Source organism: Apodemus sylvaticus, chromosome 19, assembly GCF_947179515.1.
Source record: "Apodemus sylvaticus chromosome 19, mApoSyl1.1, whole genome shotgun sequence".
In the NCBI taxonomy this organism is placed as follows: Eukaryota; Metazoa; Chordata; class Mammalia; order Rodentia; family Muridae; genus Apodemus; species Apodemus sylvaticus.
The window spans coordinates 3867470-3890639 of NC_067490.1; the positions used below are offsets into that span (position 1 = coordinate 3867470).

General features: G+C 43.5%; 1 protein-coding gene and 1 long non-coding RNA gene across 23 annotated transcripts in view; one reads left to right on the top strand and one right to left on the bottom strand.

Annotated features, from left to right (window-relative positions):
* The window catches only part of LOC127669619 (H-2 class I histocompatibility antigen, D-B alpha chain-like), a 450763-nt gene that overhangs the window by 346453 nt on the left and 81140 nt on the right, over window positions 1–23170 (top strand). For 6 of the 22 annotated variants that reach the window (XM_052163733.1, XM_052163734.1, XM_052163745.1 and 3 more), the window contains exon 10: window positions 1926–1959. The exons of 15 other annotated variants lie outside the window; for them this stretch is intronic. Coding sequence is in view for 1 of the 7 variants with exons in the window: in XM_052163758.1 (XP_052019718.1) it covers window positions 816–1091; window positions 1219–1335; window positions 1513–1545; window positions 1879–1883 (431 nt within the window). In the remaining 6 variants the exon portion in view is untranslated. Of the gene's footprint in view, window positions 1–815; window positions 1092–1218; window positions 1336–1512; window positions 1546–1878; window positions 1960–23170 lie in introns of those variants that run through there. One more of the 22 variants, XM_052163758.1, reaches the window with a different exon arrangement.
* The window catches only part of LOC127669634 (uncharacterized), a 40787-nt gene continuing 18478 nt past the window's right edge, over window positions 862–23170 (bottom strand). The window contains exon 2 of the long non-coding RNA XR_007974405.1: window positions 862–987. This is a non-coding gene — a long non-coding RNA (uncharacterized LOC127669634). The remainder of the gene's footprint in view (window positions 988–23170) is intronic.

A 23170-nucleotide genomic window follows, 5' to 3' on the forward strand; every position in this document is an offset into this window, starting at 1 on the left:
TAATGACGGTTCTTTTTAAAGGAGAAATTCTTGTGAGCTTAGACTGTTTCCTGTCAGAACTAAACATCCAGAGCCCTCCTGCTCTTCCTCTGTCCCACAAGTTACAGTGCTCCCCCTGTTGAATCAGGAATTGGACTCTGAGAGACAGGGTCTTCTGCAATCCAGGGCTGGAGTGAGAGGGAAGATCCTCACACCCTGTGAGCCTGCTGTGTCCAGTGAGTGCTGCACTGGGGTCCACAGCACACTCCAGGGATCCTGTGTGACACACCTGTACCTTGACCCCAGAGGCAGGGTCTGGGAGACATTTTCTCTGCTGAGTGTCAAAGGTTCACAGTTCTCCTACACACTGTGTGATGGCTGTTCACTTGGACTGACAGTTCTGCTGGTCAGCACAATAACCACAGTGGTTGAGTCTCAGTGGTGGCACCCTTCCAGTAGCACATGACTCTAATTTCTAATTTTGATATGAACTCAAGCACATATTAATTTACTTATTTTTCATTCCTTCTTCCATTTTGTGATTACCTATCTCATGCTATAGAACATCACATAAGGACGACCATGCTGGCCCACTGGCTCATGTGGATTCCCTCTTAGCTTCTGAGTCCCCCAGGAACATGTGCAGTTCTGTGTTGAAGGGACCGGCGCTACCTGCAGGTCACTAGGGCAATGACAGTCGAAGTGTCAAGCAGTTCATCATTGATTTAACTGTGAAGTTGAAGTGTCAAGTTCAGTGTCATCATTGATTTAACTGTGTCTTGTCTAGATTTCCATTTGTCTTGTTAATTGTATGATTTCTTACATCTTCCACACAGATCCCCCAAAGGCACATGTGACCCATCACCCCAGATCTGAAGGTGATGTCACCCTGAGGTGCTGGGCCCTGGGCTTCTACCCTGCTGACATCACCCTGACCTGGCAGTTGAATGGGGAGGAGCTGACCCAGGACATGGAGCTTGTGGAGACCAGGCCTGCAGGGGATGGAACCTTCCAGAAGTGGGCATCTGTGGTGGTACCTCTTGGGAAGGAGCAGAATTACACATGTCGTGTGCACCATGAGGGGCTGTCTGAGCCCCTCACCCTGAGATGGGGTAAGGAGGGTGTGGGTGCAGAGCTGGGGTCAGGGAAAGATGGAGCCTTCTGCAGACCCTGAGCAGGTCAGGGCTGAGAGCTGGGGTCATGACCCTCACCTTCATTTCCTGTACCTGTCCTTCCCAGAGCCTCCTCCATCCACCGACTCCAACATGGTGATCATTGCTGGTCTGGTTGTCCTTGGAGCTGTGGCCATCATTGGAGTTGTGGTAGCTTTTGTGATGAAAATAAGGAGAAACACGGGTAGGAAAGGGCAGGATCTGGGTTTTCTCTTGGCCTCCTTCTGAAGTGTGCTCTGCCCATCAATGGGAAAGAGCCACACCTCACATTGCTACTGTCTCCACCTGGGTCTGCTGTCAGTTCTGGGAACTTCCTAGTGTCAAGATCTTCCTTGAACTCTCACAGCTTTCCTTCTCACAGGTGGACAAGGAGGAGACTATGCTCCAGCTCCAGGTTAGTGTGGGGGACAGGATTGTCCTGGGGCCATTGGAGTGAAGCTGGAGATGGTGGGAGCTCTAGGAATCAGTAATAGCTCCTCCAGAGAAATCTTGGGGACTCAGTTGTACCGTAATATGAATATATATATACATTTTTTAACCGTAGGCAGCAATAGCTCCCAGAGCTCTGATTGTGTCTCCCCCAGATTGTAGAGGTGACACTCTAGAATCTGATTTTGAGGGGAAATGTGGACATAATTGGGTTTCAGGGACTCCCAGAATCCCCTGTGAGTTGTAGTTTGTTGGGATGTTGTCCTCACAGTGATGGTTTATGACTCGCATTCTCTAGCATGAAGACAGCTGCCTGGAGTGGACTGTGACAGCCAGTGTGTTCAGGTCTCTCCTGTGACACCCGAGCCCTCAGTTTTCTATAGACAATAGCGTCTGATGTTCCCTGTTATCCTATAGGTTCAGTGTGAAGAACTGTGAAGCCCAGCCTGCCCTGCTCACCTGGACCCTGTCCCTGCACTGCCCTGGTGGTTGTTGCCTTCCACAGCCAACCTTCTTGGTCTGAATTGGAAACAAAAAATTTCTGGAAAGTCAGTTGGATGGTGTTTGGCTGTGGCACATACATGAAATATTTTGTTAAAGTGGACACAGGTGTGAAAGCTAAGGCCGACTCGTGAAGGAACATTTCACTGCAGCAGACACAGGAGAGAGGATGCTCTGCTAAAGGAAGCACAGGAAAGGACACGTGATGAAGGATTCTTCACTAACACCATGCATGTATTGATCGGCCTTACGCTGCCTAGTTGAGCTGCATTTGTCAGGACTCCATAGTGAGCAACGCACCAGAAACCTTCTGGTGGTGTGCTGCAGGTTGTTGCTGCTTCTGTGGACTCGGGCTGATGGGATCCTGAAGCAAGACTCATGCTGAGCCAAGGCCCGGGGAGGACACGTCCTGTTTAGAGGATATAAATGGGACTCCACAGAGCGACCGAGACAGAGCTTGGCTCTCTGGTACAGTGAGCTGTTAACACTTGTGGGTCTGGAGTCTTCACTGACCTTCACTTCCCTGAGAGAAGCAGAGCTGAGAACTTCTCCTGCTGTTCCTGTTGGTCCCTCCTGCTGAGTGGAGCCCAGGCCTAGCTGTCTCTGCCAGGTCCTGTCACACTGTTGCTAACCAGACTCTACCAAACCAGACTGCTGGTGTATACATGAGGTGTTTGCAAGTGGATGGAGCTGCTGCTGCCGACCTGTGAACCCAAACCAACCCTTCATCCTTTTTTCCCCATTATCTCTGGATGGTGGTGGGAAACAAGGAAAGTTAAAGTGTTCTAAGAACCATCATTAAAAATAGGATTTGAAAAAAATTAAAGTTACACTGGTCCAGCCACACACTGGGGGACATCTGCATCCTGTCAGCTCCATGCTGCCCTGAGCTGCAGCTCCTCACTTCCACACTGAGAATAAGAATCTGAATGTGAACTTGATTGTTCACATCCTTGACCTGAGGGTTGATTGGCAGGTAAATTAAAGGACTGTGAATACTTAAGACATTTGTTGAAGACATAAATGGCAGATGGAGAATCTTCTAGAATCTGTGTCACTGTGCTATGTGTATCTGGGGGACAGGTTGAGACTGTGGGAGCTGAGTGTGAACAGGGCTGTGCCCTGGTGAGCTTAGTATGTTGTGATCTTTGATGGGGTCACTCCTGGGCCATGTCACCTCTGGCCTCTGCTCTCTCCATCACTATGAGGCCCAGGCTAAGAATCTGTGATCACAAGGACACAGGAAAGGTCTTGTCCTGTCCCCAGGATTATGAGCCCTGACAAATCAAGATCAGAGACTCAACTGGGGATCCTTCAATGTCCCTGGTGCTTAAGATAAGTCACACTACATTTCCTCCCACCCATTTGCTTTAGCTTCTAATGATGCCGTCCTGAAGCTGCCCTGGGTGCTCCCTGTCCCATGCTACTGTGGTGATTTCTGCCTCTCCTTCTCTCCAGCGTCTTTTCCAGGGTTCTCAGGTGTCTGGTGTGGTCTGTCTGCTCATCTCTCAGGAGCACATCCACAGCTGGGATAAGACATGACAGCAATGCTTCTCTCTCCTGTAACTTGGGTACCAATTCCTGAACCTGGACTACTTTAACTCCAGGACCAAGGTGCCAAAGTCTCTTCATCTCCACTGCCTGCTCTGTGGACTTGTGGCTTGCAGCCCTGACTTGGGCATGATGGATGCTGTATTCAGCATAGTCTGCCTTAAAGTCCTGGTCATAGACCTGTTGTTGCTCTGCATGGTGGATGGCTCTGTATTACAGGAGATCTAAGTCCCACTCATAGGCCGGTAACCATTTAAATTAACTAATATTTAAAGCACTAAAGACACTGGAGGCATAAACTGAGGCAATAGCTTGCTACCTCAGCAGGGAAACTTTTTCTTAACTATATATAAGATATCTGGGTTTTTTTTTTTTTTTTTTTTTTGGTTTTGTTCTTGTTTTTTTGGAGACAGGGTTTCTCTGTGTAGCCCTAGCTGTCCTGGAACTCACTCTGAAGACCAGGCTGACCTTGAACTCAGAAATCCGCCTGCCTCTGCCTCCCAAGTGCTGGGATCAAAGGCATGTGCCACCACTGCCTGGCCAAAATATCTCTTTACAAGCCTGATTCTACAACTAAATTGCCAGCTCTTCAGAAATCTCTCTGTGCGTCATTCTACCAACCTAGTCTGCCTTTCTCTTGAGCTCCTCCAAATGCAAGAGGGATCCTTCGCTCCCTTTGGTAGATTTCTCTTTCACTTGGATCTTGCCAGATGCTCCGCTGTTTTTCCTGCAAGCTCAAAGAGAAACTCTCTATGACTTACCTGGAGCTCCTACCTTGAAGGCTCTTCAAAGCTGAGGGAGAGACAGAAAGATAGACACACACAGAGAGAAAGAGACAGAGAGAGAGAGAGAGACAGACCCCCACACACAGAGACACAGAGAGACACACAGACAGTGGGAGAGTAGGTGAGTTCTGTCAAAGCTCCAATTGCTTTTTCTTTTTTCTTTTTCTTTTTTTGGTCTTTTTTTTTTTTTTTTTTTTTTTTTTTTTCCGAGACAGGGTTTCTCTGTGTAGCCCTGGCTGTCCTGGAACTCACTCTGTAGACCAGGCTGACCTTGAACCCAGAAATCCACCTGCCTCTGCCTCCCAAGTGCTGGGATCAAAGGCGTGTGCCACCACTGCCCAGAAGTCTCTAGCTTGCCCCGCTCCCCCCCCCCCCCGCCCCCCCTCCACCCTTGGCAGACTGAGCCAGGTCATTGTCTTGGTGGGGGGAAGGCTCCAAAGCAAGGCTGTAGGTGCCAAACCCTTTCTCCTTTCCAGGGGGTAGAGGAAGACCACCTGTGAACTTTGCCTCAGGTCATAGACCAAGACCACAAGCCCTCTCCCATGCACTTTGCTTTAAAATAGGCAGGAACTTTCCATTCTTTAGTGTTCTTATCTTGGAGAATTTAGAGGCACCCAAACTACATCTCTTCAGGATACATAAATCTATTCTACTCCTGGGCTCTTAATTCTTTCTTTTTGTTTTACAAGTGTGTTCCTTATGGTATGATTAGGCCTTTTCTACAAAAGTTTGCCCTGCAGCATTGTGTGGTGCAGCTGTAATGTGCTTTACCATGTGCAAAGAGTTGCTGCATCTTAGTGGAGACATGTGCGGGGCATTGTCAGTCGTGGTTTGTACATAATGCCATAGGAGCCATTACTTCTAGTAAATGTGTAACTGCAGAATTAGTATTTTCAGCACTCAATGCAGGTGCACATTGGAATTCTAAGAATGTATCATTGGTGTGATATATATAATTTTAGTTTTCCAAATTCTGAAAACCGAAACACATCCATCTGCCAGATTTCATTATTTTTTATTTATTTATTTTGGTGCCTTTAGAGTTACTTCCATTGTGTACTGGAGTTTGTTTATACAAAAAACAAGACATTTCTTTATAAAGTCCTTGGCTTGTTGCCAGGTGATAGAAATTTTGTCTTTAAACATTATCTATTAACATAGTGTTATTCCCGAATATCTGAAGCTTCTAACACATTTCCTATGAATCATTGGTTAATTTCTTCATTTCTTTGTGTTCAGGGACCTGGCATGCCTGTGAGAGACTGAATATCATGATATATCATGGATAGTTTCTATTTCTGACAGCCTGTTGCAGTTGTAGAATAACAAGGTTAACTCTGAATTATCCAGAATAAATTCAGCAGTTCCTAGGTGCAGAACAGCTCTTTCTGCATATTGACCCAGTAGCTATACTAAGAGATTCAGGAAAATCTGATAATACCATAAGGGTTGCACACAACGCTGATATTTTAACTGAAGAATATGGGCTTTGAATTACTTTGCTTATTTTTTTCTGACTTATAGCAGCCATTCCCAATGATTTTGCATTCGTATGGAATGGTGCCCCAGGAATTAGCATTCCTTTTACAATACCTGGGACAATCCAATCAGTTCTTTTTATAAGGGGAAGTTACTTTCTTTTAGGATATTTGTTAATTTCTTCCATATAGATGTTACAAACTCTTTGCCAGTCTTCACTGATTTCCCATAATGACATAATCTTCGTATTAGTGTAAGGCTCTGTAATTTCTGCTGGGACTATTACTGACAGTTTACAGAGTTGTACTTTTGCAATTAAATCAGAAACTTTTTAAAGATAAGCCTTTAACTTTTCTCTTTGTGTGCAAAGAAGATCTATTCTAAAATACTACTTCCCTTTTCATAATGATCCCAGTAGGAGAAGGAGTTGAAGGCAAAATAACCAAAATACAGTCCAGTTTTGGATCTATGCCATCCACATATACACCTTCAGTCTCTTTTCTATTAAGGTTAACTCTTTCTCTTCTTATTGGTTAGCTGTCCTGGACTGTCTATGTCTGAATCTACTTGCAACATTTGAAACAAATTACTTGAATCTTGAGCAGCTAATCCAATGTTGGGCCAGAGCCAATTGCTATTTCCCATTAATTTTTGAAAATCAATGAGATTTCACAACTGATCTTTCCAATCTGTACCCTCTGGGGTTGAATGTTTTGTTGACTTATTTTATAGCATAGCTAGTGAATGGAATCCCCTCTCTGTAATTTTTTTTTCAGAAGCAATCTTCAAACCTCAACAAGGCAAAATCCTTTTGGTTTCACCAAACAATCTCTAAATTATCTACATCAGAATCAGCCCTCAGAATTTTTTCCATGTAACGGTAACTAATGAATTGAAGAAATTGCCTACAAATTATTTCTAGCAGTTGTTACATTAAATATGACACAGTGTTTGACTGTTTAACATTCCCTGTGGGAGAATTTCCACTAATATCTTTTTACAGGTCGAGCACTGTTATAAGCAGGTAATATGAAGGCAGTTTTCCTTATCCTGCTGTTGCAAGGGAATAGAAAAAAACCTGCCTTTTAAATTAGTTACAGTCAATAAAGAAGATAAAGGAATTCCAGGCTGTAAGGACCCATTTTTCGGGATTGCTCTGGTGCTGATATGCATTCAAATCCTAAATACTGGCCCACAAGATCTGGTTGCCCCAGGAGAAGATCCTCATACACATTCAGTGATGCTATGTAAACCTTTCCCTCCAAGTTAATTTGTCAATAAAACGCTAAAGCCTGCGATTGGTCAATAGAGTGAGTAAGGTGGGGCTTAAAGATTGAGGGGTCTTAGGAGAGAAGAGGAAAAGAAGAAAGGAGAGGAGGGAAGGAGGTCACCTGAGAGTAGAAGGGCCATGAGCACAGGGCCAGGACAGACAGCAAACAACAAGGGACATGGCACCTGGGTGTAAGTCAGAATAGCTCCAAAACCTGCCCAATCTGAGCTTGCAGCTTTCAAGTAAAATAGCAGAATGCTGTGTCTTTTATATGCGCAGGCTGGAATATGTAATTATTTTATACCCTTTGGTTTAATTACTCTATTCATTGCTCTCAAATCTGTAAGCATCACCCCTACCCCAATTTCTTTTTTATAGCAGGTTCAGGGGAATCCCGCGGGCAGGTAGACTCCTCTGTGTGTTGGGCCCCAGCTGCTCTTGTGCCAGCTGATCAAGTGCCTGCAACTTTTCCTTAGAAAGAGATGCACACATGCTTGAGAGCCAAGCATTTTACGGGTAGAGCTATAACTTTAATTTTCTTAAACCTTGTTTTTAATTATGTTTTTTAAATGCTTTAAACTCTCTTTTAGCCCTTCCCCAACCCCAACCCCAGAGCTAGCAGGAAAGAAAGGATACAGGGGAAGTGGATGTGTTTAGAAAGGTTTTTTTGGAGTAACTCTCTCTGTGTTGTCTGGAAATCAGTGTTTAGTTCACAGGTTAGCAGAGGTTTCTCGATCCATTTGCAAACATTTCCGGGATGCACTAGCAGTCTGGTTTGGCAGAGTCGGGAGAGCAAACACAATCAGCAGTGTGGCAGTGCCTAGCAGAGACAGCCAGGCCTCAGCCTTGGCTCCACTCAGCAGGAGGGACCCAGAGCCATGTCAGGAGAAGTTTTCAGCTGTGTCCCTTTCAAGGAAGCAAAGGTCAGCAAAGACTTGAGACCCACGAGCTCACTGCACTGGCAAGCCAAGCTCAGCCGAGTCAGGGTCAGCTGAGTCCGGTTTACACTCGCCAGACATCACGCATCTCCCACAGGTCTTGCCTCAACACGTCTCTTGCCTGCGCATGTGTCTGTCTCAGCTGACATCACTGTGCCAATCAGCCTGAGTCTGCTAAGGGAAAAAGAAACTGTACCACAGCCCCACAGGATTTTTGGATCCTAAGTCCCTATGGAGTCCCAACACATGCAACTCAACCACGAAATGTAAGGCAGCCAATACACGCGTGTCATTAGTGAAAAATCTTACACCACGTGTCCTTTCGTGCTTGCTTCAGCAGAACAGCCTTTCACCTGTGCTGCTTCAGCAAACATTCCTGCAGGAGTCGGCCTCAGCCTTTCACACCTGTGTCCACTTTAACAAAACCTTCCTTCACGGGTTTGCCCCAGCAAAACCCCATCCAACACAACTGCTCTTCCAAAGAACCCTTAGTTTCCACTTCATAGGGGCCATTTCAGCAGTGACCCCTCTTAGAAATTTAGAAACAATCCCTGTTGTGTCTTGTTTTTGAACAACTGGCATAGTCTGTAGTTGTTTTGGATGACATTTTTCAATAATTTCCCCAGAAGCATCTTCCATTTCACCCCCTTTTTAGGGATTGGCTCTCATATTGTGGGAATATTAATCTCTGTTCTCTATTGTTGTAGTAAATCTCACCCCCATGAATTTATGGCTCTGTCAGCCACACGAGGTCTTAACTTTTCTATTTGACCTTCCGGTTCCACACATTTAACCCATCACACACTTGTTTTTACCTGAGATAACTCTTTCTATTCCTAGAAACTGAGTATAAACCTTTAAAAGTGGCCATTCTGAAATCAACAATTTGTGCCACATGATAGTTACATCCTGTATCCACAAAACCTATTTCAATGTGATTCACTTGATAACTCAATTTTGGCCTCTAGTCATTGACAGCTGTTTGCCAGAACACACATTCCCAACACTTCCAACCCTGCTGAGCTTTCTACAGGAGCAGCTTAGCCTCTGATGTAGGGAAACAGTGACGCTCAGGATCCCATCACCTGTGTTAACTGACATCTCTCTTTTTACATAAGCCATTATTTCACTTATAGTTGAAATCTACAATAATTTGTGAATGAACAATCAATCCTTCGAGATTCAAACTGTTTCTTCCCAAGACTGTTCCTACTGTCCCTGAGGGCAAAAGACCATATCATATCTCCAGTAGTTATTTTATAACTTTCAGTCTTTAGGAAGAGTGTAAGATGTTTGTCTGTGGCCAAGTCTAGAGCAGCACTGGCTGCAATAGCATGCTTTAGATCTGCAACACTTGGTTGAGGATTTTCTGCCTGCTCATTATTTCCTGGCTGACATGGGGCAAACAGCTTGTCCTTTATTCAGTTGAACTTGAGTTAGGTTCCCCATTGGTTTCCTGATGGCAAGAAAATGCTGTCAAGAAATCGCCTTGGCTATCTATCTAGGACCTGCGCTCCTTAGTCCAGTGGCAACCCTTGTTCTGTCACATTGCCTGAGTACTCCTGGAAGCCTAGGGTTTTCTCTGATTTATATTCAGAATATCCATTGCCCTTAGAGATGCCTGTTACAGTCCAAACTCTGCCATGGGATAACCAGGATTCTTTGGTCCAGGAAGGCACAGGTCCGGCGAGATGACAGATGGAAACAACCACACACACACAGAGGTGGTTGAATCTGAATGTATTTAGGAGCTTTAAAGCAAGGATTTTTATACACGAAGAGTTGGTATTACCATTTCAAAAGATGTAGCCAGTGAGGCAGGCACAATTATCATAACCATTTGATACAAGGAAATGCAAAATCAATCAGGTACAATGTTTCTCATGTAACAGATACAGAGGATAAATTTACAGATGCCTTCAAACTTCCTCATTAGAGTACAGGTCACTATTAGTTTACAGTAAACCTTCATAGAGTTTGAAGTTTCTTTTTTCTTTTTTTGTTTTTTTCGAGACAGGGTTTCTCTGTATAGCCCTGGCTGTCCTGGAACTCACTCTGTAGACCAGGCTGGCTTCAAACTCAGAAATCTGCCTGCCTCTGCCTCCCAGAGTGCTGGTATTACAGGCGTGTGCCACCACCGCCTGGCAAGTTTGAAGTTTCTTATACCCCCTGTATCTAAACAAGTTTTTGTGAGAAATCCTTATCTAACATTTAGCTTGTACCTTGTAAAAAAAACTTCCTGACTTAATCAATGCTTTTTGTACCAGAGTGCCAGAGCCACCCTCATCCACATATGCGCACAGCCATATAAGCCTGCATGTGGTTGGAAGGTTGTAATTATGTAAATGACTATGAGGCAAAGCATTGCAATTCTTAAAAGGGAGTTTGGTGGTCAGTGAGTCACCTTCAAAGGCCAGGCTTTAGGAATCCTGGTGAAGAGAGAAAAGGAGGAAGTTCAGAGCAAACTGCTTCTTGAGAACTACTGGCCCTGATCAATAGCTTGGTTTAGCTTGGTCCCAGCTACTGAGAAGGAGGAGAGTTTTGGAAATTGCCAAGTGAGATTTTTGGCTTCTGTACAGGGTGTTCCGCAAAATCCCAGGAGACATTTCCCCTCTCAGTCTGTAAAATTTTGTTATACAGAGTTCACTGGGGCCACTGCGGCAGATGCCTTGTTCACAATTTTGTTTCTGGTGAGCATGTTTCCCACGTTTAAAACACAGGGAATTTTGAGATCTGAGAACATTACCAGATGGTTCAATGTCTTTTTGCTGTATTTCCCACAGTTAAAGCACTGTGCATGTTGAGATCTAAAACCTTTAGCTATGGCTCATTCAGTTACTGTGGCTTTATTCGGGCTAGAACCAATATCAGTATAGATGCTGTCCTCATCTTTAAAGGCCTAACGACATTTTCATTCCATGTTTGCATTTTCAGATGCCAAGATGGCAATTAGTAATTGTCTCACCCTAGGGTCTGACATGGCTTTGTTCACAGCTGAAACTAATCTTCACACACACACACACACACACACTCACACACACTCACACACACACACACACACACACACACAATCAGTGAAGGTTTCCCCTGAGACTTGTATAATTTTTCTAAATGATGTGGTGGACTTCTTTCCTGACAATTCAAATTTGTCTCATCTTCTTAACACTCCTAAGCAACATCCTTCTAAGATTGTATCTTCAAATTGAACCCACTCTCGCATATCAGCCCATCCACCTGTCACCTGGACTTGTGCTATGTTAATTCCCCTGCGTCCTTGTGCTGATCCACGTTCCTGGCTTCTCTCTCCATCATGGCAACCATTGCAGTGGAGGACCAGCTCCAGTACAGCTGTTACCAGGCCCTCTCTGTCTTGGGGAGTAATTCTATGTTGACTAGTTTAATTATTTAGGGTTTGTTTCACACAGGACAAGTGCTTCCCATAAGACATCCTTGCCTCTTTAAAAATGCCATATGTCCATCATTTCTACAGCATGCTATCCTGTCTTGTCATAACCTTGTGTATTACCTCCATTAGCAAGCATATGCCTGTAACTACTTGGAATGCTGTTGGTGATTCTGTGACACAGGACAGCCTGTCCTCACAAGGGGCTGAGTTTAGCCCTGTCTCCAGAACATGGCTGTCTCATCTGACCACCCTTCAGCTTTTCTATGTTGTTGACTTGAGTGCCCTCTGACACCATTCCTTCCTCTCCTTCTACCTGGGGAAACTCACTCTCTCTGCTTCCATCTCTGGGAATGAACCTATTTGGTCTCCCTTTTCTTTCATTTTTAAAAAATAATTAAAAATATTTTTTTGTGTATATATGAGTAAACTTTACTATTGCTCGCTTCAGACATACTAAAAGAGGGCATTGGACCCCATTACAGATAATTTAACCGTTTTTATTTTATGTGCAATGGTGTTTGAGGTACCAGATTCCCTGGAGCTGCAGTTACAGACAGTTGTGAGCAGTCATGTGGTTGCCCCGAATTGATCTCAGGACCCCTGGAAGAGCAGCCATCTCTCCAGAACCCCTCCCCTTTCTTGTGTTTTACATTCATCATCAAGTCTGTCTGTATTCTCAGTTTCTCTAGCTTCACAGCCAACTCTGTTACTATTTCAGAAAGGAGCGAGCAGCGAGGCCTCTTGTTTCCCTTTTCCCACAGTTGTTGATTCACGAGCTTCTCCATTTCTTCCCGTATTTATTCCAGTTGCTCAGTCAAATCTTTGGTCCTTTTTATATACAATGTAGCCAGAAATGAGGGAAAGTGGAACAGAAAACTGCTGCTGAAAACCTTGCGGGACCTGCCTCAAGAAAGAGCTGTTGTTGGTATTTTGAAACAAAGTATCCATCCTTCCTTTTATGCCTTTGGCTCTCTGCTACTTGAAATCAAACCTCCCATTTTGCAATACTCCGGGTTGGATACAACTTGTAAAATGTGTGTGGGTTGTTTGTTTGTCTCTTTGTTTCTACAAACAGTAACAAGTTCTCTTAACTCCCTGCCAGCCTCCTCCTGGGTTCCAGCCCAGCCTCTTCAAACATTTTCCCCACCGCTTCTCCCAAAGTTCTCCACCCATCTGCTTAAACAGCCCCTTCTCCCAATTTTCCCAATACTAGCACCTCCAAACTTAGGGACCATGAAGCACACTGCAAAACTGCTCAAAGCTGCAGCAAGCCCTGCCTTCTCACCCCAACTTTAAGATGCCCCCACAGGAACTGTCAACATTGGTGGCTCCTGTGACAATGGCTGCACCAAGGTACCATCAGCCTGAAGCCATCACAGCAGCTGTCCCTGGCTGTGAATCTCTTTCCCCCTAAGCAGGAGCTGCCCCTCAGGAGCAGTCCATGATGGGGGCAACTCCTCTCCAGCCTCTCCCAGCAGCTCCACAGAGATGGCACCTCAGCAAAAGCCACCTGTGGCCAGGAAGGACTTCCTACCCAGGAGCTCATTACAGAGGAGGGGGAGGGAGGGGCCGTGGAACATAACTACCAATCCCTGAGCAAACAAAATGAGCAAAACCACAAGTTCCTGAGCTTCCCACAGAAGCCCACCAACCCCTGAGCAGGAAACCTATCAATCCTTGTATAGGAAATCCTACCAGTCTTTCAAAATTTTTAGTGGGAAATATCCTGTATAGTTTTCAGCAACAGTTTTGTTTCCTCCTTGTCTTCATTTTGTGCTATTTCATATCTCAGGTGCCCTTCCCCTGGGACAGCTTCTTCCCTCAGAGCTGTGAGATTCCTGGGCTTCTGAGTCCTAGGATGCCCTCCTGTCTGAGCAGAAACACATATTTTGGTGCAGTGACTGGAATAGGCTCTCCTGGTGCCTGTGCTCTCCGCACCGCAGTCCTGGGGTCTGATTCGCCCTAAGACCCTATCCCCATCTCCAGTTGGCCTGCAGGAGTCTCACCTTCTGGCTCACTGATTGATTAATATTCCACCCACCAGAACAATTAAGCAAGGTTCCTCTTTTAGAAGTGGAAAATTCTGGTTTTATTGGAAAGTCAGTTATGTCAAATGTTTTGTTGGGGCACACAGATGAGAGAATGATTTGCTAAAGCAAGCATGTAAATGGACACATGATGTTAAAAAATAATATAAATATTACCAACAGGTGGTAGAAGATGCTTGATGACATTGGTACCTAGCTATTCCTTGCTGGTCATTGTTTGTCGTGACTTCATAGAAAGAAATGGTGTTCTGGAGGCTTCTTGGCACTTCTGTGGACTTGGGCCAATTGTCAGAGTGAAGTGGAAGTTTCTGGATATATCACCTGATACAGACCCACATGGAGTTTTGCTAAGACAGACTCGCATGGTGTATTGCTAAGGAAGACTCATGTGGAGTTTTGCTGATTCATGTGGTGCTTTGCTGAGCTGTGGAAGGACACAGGATTCTTGGAGGGAATCTAATAGGATGCGATGGACAGCGACGGTGGGCTTGCACAGCTAGCTTTGCAACGCCTCTTGGTCTCAAGTCTCTGTCTTTCCTGATCTTCACTTTGTTGAGAGAGTCACAGCAGAGAATTTCTCCTGGTGTCCCTGCTGATCCTGGTCATCCTGCTGACTTGTACTGATTCAGGGAAGGTCTGGCCATTTCTGCTGGGTTGTGTTCTCGCTGTTGATTCCTGTTTGATATTGTGAAAACACAGAACTGGAGAGCTTGTATCCTCGCAATTGGAGTTTGAAACTGGACCAAAATGTTACTTCTAAACACCAATTCTTGAAAGGTGTTTGTGTGTGGATTAAGCTCCTGCCGCTGATCATGTGAACTGAACTGCTGATACCCTGACAATGCAGATTGGACTTGCTCCAAAGAATTATATCTAAACTGGTCCAGTTTTCTGATATACTAATTACTTCTCTTTCCCACTACCTTTGATGGGTGGTGGGCTAGAAGTTAAAGCATTTAAGAACCCTTATTATAAGTAGGTTTTGGAGTTGGAGAGATGGTTCAGCAGTTAAGAGCACTAACTGTTCTCCCAAAGGTCCTGAGTTCAAATCCCAGCAACCACATGGTAGCTCACATTCATCTGTAATGAGATCTGATGCCCTCTTCTGGGGTGTCTGAAGATAGGTACCGTGTACTTACATATAATCAATCAACCAATCAATCAATAAATAAGTCTTTACAAATGGGTTTTAAAAAATCAAAGCCTATATCTTTTGTTAAGTGTAAATGTTTCCCTGGCTCTGAAGAAATGACCACTGAGTGTCCAGTACCCTCTGTTGTCTTTGAGGTGGAGGGACCTCCAGTCACAGTCTTTAGGCTACAGCTGGCCCTCATCACCCGACCCATCCTCCTGCCATTGGAGCTGCTGTTCTGCAGTTCCAGAGGTCTCCTGGGCCATGGTGCCCCCTACCTGCCCTTTTCTCACCTTCCCTGCAGGGCTGCCTCTCCACAGCGCACAGCGCCTCCAGGCCCTTGAGGTTTTAGGTGCAGTCCCCTTAGGCCCTGCTGGGCTCCTGTGACCCTTCCTGCCCTCTCCTACCTCTCTCACTTTGGAGCTGCCCATAAATTCCACAGCTACTCCAGGCCCTCATGGCTTTTGAGACTCCATTCCCAAATCTGTCCTATGGACAAGATCCTCTATGAGAGCTTGGTTCTCATTCTACTTCTGGCTTCTACAAAAGTCCTGGTCCCAGGCACTGAGCCTCCTAAGCCTAGTCAGGCTAAGCTGATGGCTGCTGAATTGTGGTGATGACCCACTGAGCAGCTGGTCCTCATTTTGTTCTCCCTGAGTCTGGGGGCGCCCATGGCTATAGGCTGCAGTGGCACTCCCCTTCCCCTCCTCACCCTGAGGAGGAGTACCTTTCCTACCCTCTCACTCTCTTGGGATGTTTCTTAGAAACCTCCAACCTGTGCATCTGAAACCAAACCTGAAGAGCCCTAAATTTATGTACTTGTACAGTCAAAATTGGCCTCAATTTCCCTTAGATAAACAATATGAAAGGCCACCCAATGGAACCCTTGATCCTAGTATTAGTCAGGATTTCTACAAATAAATACAAGCAAACATGGAAATAAAGAGATTTTCCTATTCCCAATTTATCTTTTCTCCAAGCCCTGTTAACAGGAGAAATATGAAAATGTGAGGTATATCAATATTTTATCAAATTTATATTACTAAATTCTAAATATAATTCTTGAATGCATACATACCCAAACTAATACCTAAGTCTCAGAATTCAAGAAATACTAAGCTATACAATGAGCATTTGTGTTATGTATACAAAAATATCTCCACATTGTAATTAATCTTCTTGCTTTTAACTCATAATTTTATTTGTTCACTTTTGTATACTATGAAATTAATCATGTGTGAAAGAAAGTAAATAAGTTGGAGTCCTGTAGAGGCCAGCTCTCACATCTTAACCGTGGGTTTTCTGGAAGGAGAGATGGGTAAGGAACAGGCTGCAAGAGAAGTCACATGGAGAGACACAAAAACACATGGCTTCTGGTTCAAGTCTCCATCTTTAATCATCCCTCTCTCCCAAGAAACAAAGGCAGACCAAGCCCCTCCCCTGAAGGCTGGAAACCGGTTCTTCTTGCTCTTCAGGAGGTGGGTGGTCAGGTTGCTGGCTGCTATTCTTGAGAGCAGTGGGCGGGGGGTGGGGGGGGTCCTAATTCCTCCTTTTTTTTTTAATTTTAAGAAAAACCAGTGGATAACTATATTCGTCAAAAGACAATGGGCGTTGACCTGTGAGGGAAAGCATTGGCCTCGACCCCCTTAAATATTAATTGACATCTTTTTCAGGGGAGGGGAAATAGACTGCCTTAATAATTTAAGGACAATCTTTCAATGTCAACCCCTATGCAGCCAGGATTACTTTCAGGTAAACTCAGAAGCAGGACATTTCCCTTTTCCTTTGCAGTGCCTTGCCTCACACCTCATAACTGGTGCCCATGTTTGTTTTAATTAACAAACATGCATAGATCTGAGTTCTATGCAGCTCCATTTCTGGAGATCCACTGGTAAATTAAATGTCCTGTGAATATGAGTTGCCTGGCTTTCATAGCAGCCCACCTTCGAGTCCTGGAAGCCATTGCTGTAGCAGCCCACCTTCGAGTGTTATATCTGAGAGATATCTGCTTGAAACACAAAATAGGAGATTAAAAGGAAAAACTGCTTGGACTGTTTCTTTGAAGGGCCCATGGTATTTAATTTGGTTGTAAATTAGTAGCTCGGGAATAAAACCTGGTTGCAAATTAATGGCTAGAGGAAAAGCAGCCTACCTTCCCAATATGGGAGAAGTAGCTTTAAGAACATTATTGAATTAGTCATACTTACCAGCTGATTCAGGGTCTCTATTTACCTACCATATCAATCTTTCTGGCTCCATCTTCTTTTTGAGAGAAAATATAAATAGAACATCTTTTCTATAATAAAACAGGGTCTGGACCGTTCTATGTATTGGTTAATGAGTCCCGCCATTTAACCATGGCAATCCCTTGGTATAAAAACTTGTGAACAATGATTGATTACATTTAGAGGCTTCTCTTGAATGTAGATAAGTGAAAAGAAATCTTGAAAAAGAATCAATGCAAACATGTATAAATTTTAATTTTCCAATTTTGCATAGCAAGTTACATCCATTTGTCAATAATGATAGGGCATAAGGCCACATAGATAACCGCTAAATGGGGAGCTGGAGATAAGGAAAGGCAGTTAGGGCATTGTTTTACAATAGTGAAAACAAAGATCCTGATGGCGTATTAAAATTAAACATGCCATAGGTTTCCAATAAAGGACACATTTTGCAACATACAAGCTAATTGTAAAAGGATTAAAACTATTTCTTATAGGTTGAAAAACATTTAATATCATTGTCAACTCTGCTAACTGAGCTGAGCCCAGATGTTTCTATAACCACCTGTTGATTATAAATAAGATATCTAGCTCTTCCTTCCGAAGAGCCATTTATAAAAATCAAGAGTATTTTTATGCAGAGGCTATAAAGATCATATTAGGAAATACAACCTCATGCATATCTAAGAAATATTATTAATCTATCTTGAGGACAACAGCAATGCCAATAAGTGAATTCTTCTATCTCATCTAGGCATTGGCATGCCTAGTGATAGGAAGCCATATATATTTAGCAAGATTTCCTTGGCATCCAAATTTTAAAATTTTCTTAAAAATATATATGCCTTAAAAATATATATGCATGATTCAAATTATATGCACGGGGATACCATTTCCCCTCTGTTTTTCTTTTTTAAGAAGATATTGTTTTGTTTTGTAAAAATGTTTTATATTACCTCATCTTTGAGCATAATAAAGAATCAATTGTCAAAGATATCTCAAATGAATAGCCTTTATTTATTAAATGGCCAGTTCCAATGTTTGTTCTAATCTAAGTTGGAACACTAAGCATATACTATAACATAGGCAATAACTATGTAACTAAGGAAAATAAACATATCATTCTCAGTTTCCTTTTGTTAGAGCAGTTGCAACTAGAATGCCCCAAAATGAATCATAACTATGTACATATTTTAATATTCTAAATTAGAAACATGAGTATCAATTATCTGTAAAAGTTAATTAAGTCCTCTAGAATCAACACCATTATGTGGTAGAAACAGAAATTGAGGACATCAAGAACAAATCTTTATAATTTGATGTACATAAAAATATAAAATTATTTTTTAAGCCATTACTCTTTTGATGATACAAATAATAAATGTGCTTGTACATCTGAATGTTTCTATATACCCTCTTTGGGATATAAACTTTATGTGCCCTGACCCAAGGGGTCCTGTCCAGGCACCTTTTTAAAGATTAAATTATAAATAAGTATATTGTAGTTGTCTTCAGACACACCAGAAGAGGGCGTTAGATCTCATCACAGTTGGTTGTGAGCCATCATGTTGTCCCTGGGATTCGAGCTCTTATGTTCCATGAATGAGGGCCTAGCCTTTAGCAGCTGAGCCATCTCTCCAGGCTTACAAACATAAAATACAAGAGTTCAGCTCTCAGCACCCATGGCTATCTCTCTAGCCTTTGGGTTAGCTTATAAATATCTAAAGGATAGTAATTTAGAGAACATATCCTTTGAAATTTGAATTACATTTGTATAAACAATTGTAAAAGTTAAGAATTAGTATTAAAAATAGAACAATTTTAAGCAATTGTAAACCATGAGCTTTATATATATATTATTATTATTAAAAGATTGATTTTTAACTTTTTAAAAATAGCTGCTATAGCACCCAAGTGCTGAAGCAGGGAAAACTTAAAGGAATAGACGTTATATAAACTTTAGTGCCATAGCTGATGTATAATTTATGGGATGTACATATAGAAATATAAAGTAAATTGAAACAACTTATTTTTTGGACCACAATTATTAATTTTGCCTAAAAAGGCTTGCCATGTAATAGATCAACCATTAATAATAATTAATTTGATTGCTGCTTGAAGCAAGGAATAAACATTTTATTAGGCTCTTAAAATATTTCTTTAAAATATCTCTATAATATTTTAACAACACATCAATATCTTTATTGAAGGATATAAAAAAACTTTATTTTCTGCACAAAAAATGTGATTGCATATCAACATTATTTTTGCCAAGGAACGGCAGTGAATGCATATCATAAACAGCTGATTATAGCAGCGTTATCTGCCTTGAAAACAGAGGTTTAAGTGCTCCTGTGGCAAGCTTAAAAAGATGTCTTAGCCAATTAATTTATTTTAATAACCTTTGAAAATTATTTATTTAAAAAAATTTTAAAAACCCATAAGCAAAGGCCTGTTTTTTATAAACAAAACATTTTTATAAACAAATATTTTATAAAACAAAAGAGATTTCTATAAATAAAATATATTAAAAAATGTAAGATCTCAGCTTTTTGTATTGAAGCAGAGACAAAACACTCCTTCTCATATAAGGCAAGGCTATATTTGAATTGTATTTTGAATTATATCTGTATGAATCTATCACAATATTTTCTAGGCCCGGAGCGCACCTGGTGGGAGAGCTCTAAGGCGGAGGAGACAGTCCCTCTTCCCACCTGCGGGAAGGCTGGAGGGCGGAGAGCATTCTTCTGCGCCTTGCTGGCCAGAAGTAGCAGAGCCCAAGCCTAGCGTTGAGCGGGCTCTAGACACCACACCACCACACGCTTGGAAAACCCGCGGCCCCAGGCGTGGCGCGCAGGGAGGAAGTGGCAGGGGAGACACTTCCCTTCTGCTGTCTCACGAAAAAATTGAGTTCCTCAGGCCTTGGCCAGGGTCATAGCCAAAGAACCAGGCCGAGCTGCGTTGTGCTCTGCTGCCATAGCGGCCGTTTGCAGCGCTCATGCTCGCCTCCAGCTGCTTGAAAAACCACAGGGGCCATGGCACATTCGACCAGGGCCGCCTGCTAAGGCGAAGTCATGCTGTGCTCTGCCGAGGCCGGCCAGGGGCCATCGGCCTAGGGCCCGCGGGATACTGGGCTCCTTCTAGCCAGGCCGCCATCAGCGCCGCCTGGGCCACCCGCAGAGTTCTGGGTTCACTCTAGCCGCTGCCATTATTGGCCTGTGCCCCACACCGCGCCAGTGACATGGGCCGCCTGGGTAACCTGCTTGTGGCCCACAGAGTTCTGGACTCTCTCTAGCCGGGCCTGAATCAAAGTGACCGGGGCCTGCATGGCAGGGACTCGGCTCCAGCCTCTTCCCTACTCGCTCAAGCGAACGCTCAAACTTAGCGGTCTAAATGGCTGCAACTCTAAGCCATCAGCCAAAACCAGCCTCTAAATCTATAACTCCACCGGGTGGTGGTGGCGCATGCCTTTAATCCCAGCACTTGGGAGGCAGAGGCAGGCGGATTTCTGAGTTCAAGGCCAGCCTGGTCTACAGAGTGAGTTCCAGGACATCCAGGGCTACACAGAGAAACCCTGTCTCAAAAAAAAAACAAAACAAAACAAAACAAAAACAAACAAACAAACAAAAAACAAAAACAAAAAAAAATAAATCTATAACTCCATAGTCAGGACATGTAAAACCTTATACCATTAAGACCAATTAAAAACAAGAACAAAGCAATTACCCAAATCTTATAAATTAAACCAGAGTTTTCCCCAAACAGGAGGCTACTTGTCCTTTAAGAGAAAGAAAAAAAAAAAAAAGATTGAGCACACTGCTGTACGAGGGTTTTGAATCAGCTTGCGGCCTGACAGCTCAAGGCCCCAGCAGACGGAATTTTAATCAATTTTTATTTTTAGCATGAAACAAACACTCATTCACACAAAACACAGACAAATAAATGTGCATGTAGACAAACAATCGGTGCACCGCGACAAACAACATAGAAAGATACACAGAAAGAGAAGCGCGCTTGTTGTTAAGCAATTGCATCCATTTTCCTTTTTTCCTGTTTTTATTTTGTTTTATAATTTATGCCCTATTTCTCTTGCCTGATGCAGTTTAGACTGCGGACAATTGCCTAACTAAATTCCCTGTTCCATGTTGTCTTTACATCCTAGCTGATCTCAGTGCAGGGCCTACATACTGAGTCAGTCTAGCCTGTATCTTTACACACATCTGCAGCAACATTCTTTAGAAATAAATGACATTATTAGCGCTAAATTAATACCCTGTTGCTTACCGTGTCCGATACATAAACTTTTTCCTTTTCTTTTTCCTTGGGGCTCCTAAATACAGACAACATACCTCATTCTGCCTCTCCGTTTCCAGTTATAATCCACGTTGGCACCATATGTAGAGTCCAGCTCTCACATCTTAACCGTGGATTCTCTGGATGGGTAAGGAACAGGCTGCAAGAGAAATCACATGGAGAGACACAAAAACACATGGCTTCTGGTCCAAGTCTCCATCTTTAATCATCCCTCTCTCCCAAGAAACAAAGGCAGACCAAGCCCCTCCCCTGAAGGCTGGAAACCGGTTCTTCTTGTTCTTCAGGAGGTGGGTGGTCAGGTTGCTGGCTGCTATTCTTGATGGCAGTGGGCAGGGGGAAGTCACAGAGTCCATTTGCTTTATTCTGTATAATATGAGCTTCCATTCTTAAAACCTACTATGGATGGTTTTTCTTTCTTTATTCTGTAACCAATTTTCACATCATGAATCACAAAGTTTTTTTATAGCTTACATATAACATGTATCTTCTTTTAATTCCTCTGTAAAAATAAAATATTAGATTCCAGCACCTTCCAAAACAAAAACAAAAACAAAAACAAAAACAAAAACACAGTTTCTTCTGGATTGAACTGCCATTGCTGACTCTTGTAAACTCAACTCCTGATATCCTGACAATGCAGAGTGGACTCGCTCCAAAGAACTATTTCTAAACAGGTCCACACCCTCCTCTGCCCTATTAACCCTTCCTTTCTACTCCCTTTGCTGGGCAGTGAGCTATAAGAGCGGTTAAAACATTTAAGTAAGCTTATTACAGTAGGTTTTGGACAATATCAGCCTACATAGGGCATCTGCAATGTTCTGTGTGTGGGTTATGTTACCCATGATGCATTGGGGCTGGAGGACATCAGACGTTTGTGTAGACTGAGCACTGTGGGGACAGTGTGGGAAGCTCCTTCTCTTGGACTCTGTGACCCTGAGGGACCCAGGGCTTCTCCTGTTCACACCTTCTCTGCAGGGTAGTTAGGGGCTCAGGCCTGAGTGAGGCCCTGTGCTGCAGAGAAAAGAATCACAGAGAGTCACAGCATAAAAGTAAAGATGGTGTCACTTCTGACTAAAATCATGGAGCTGGAGAGATTGCTCAGAGGTGAAGAATGCTCACTGCTGTTCCAGAGGACCTGCTGTTCAGTCCCAGCTCTCACCCACTTGTAGCTCCAGTCTCAGAGGGGATAGGGCGCCCTCTGCTGGCCGCCTGGGGCACTCCATGCACCTGGCACACAGACACACATGGAGGCAAAACACCCATAAGATTTCTGTAAAGAAAGCGATCCCTGAACAGTATTGGGGGTCATTGCAGGACTTAGGAACACCTCCAAACCCTAGTGCAGGACTCTAGGGTCCCCTGCACTAGATGTACACGCTGATCTTAGGGATTCAGCAAGGGAAAGAAGAAATCCACACAACTCCCCCTAAGAGTGATCCCTGATGCTACTGGTCTATGGAGTCTGTCTGTTCATTTATGCTCTTTGGGTTGTTATGTCTTGAAGCTCAGGTTGACTGTGAATTTTTTTTTTCAGATTTATTATGTACACAGTGTTCTGCCTGCTTATGTGCCTATCCACCAGAAGAGGGCGCCAGATCTGCGCAAAGATGGTTGTGAGCCACTGAGATTTCTGAGAATTCTACAGGTACCTGTAGAAGAGCAGTTAAAGGTCTCAACCTCTGAGTCATCTCTCCAGTCCAGACCTTGAATGATCCTCCTGGCTCACCTCTGCATGCCAAGTGCCGGGATCACACGTGGTGTGTGTGTGTGTGTGTGTGTGTGTGTGTGTGTGTGTATGTCACTGTGACTGGAGTGTGTGGTGTGGTGTAACAATCAGGGGAGGAGCCTGAGGTGTAATCTCACTCAGAAGTTGTGTTTCAGCCTGAAGATCATAAGGACCTGTGAAAACCACAAAACTGAGGATTTGGGGCAGAAGGGAAA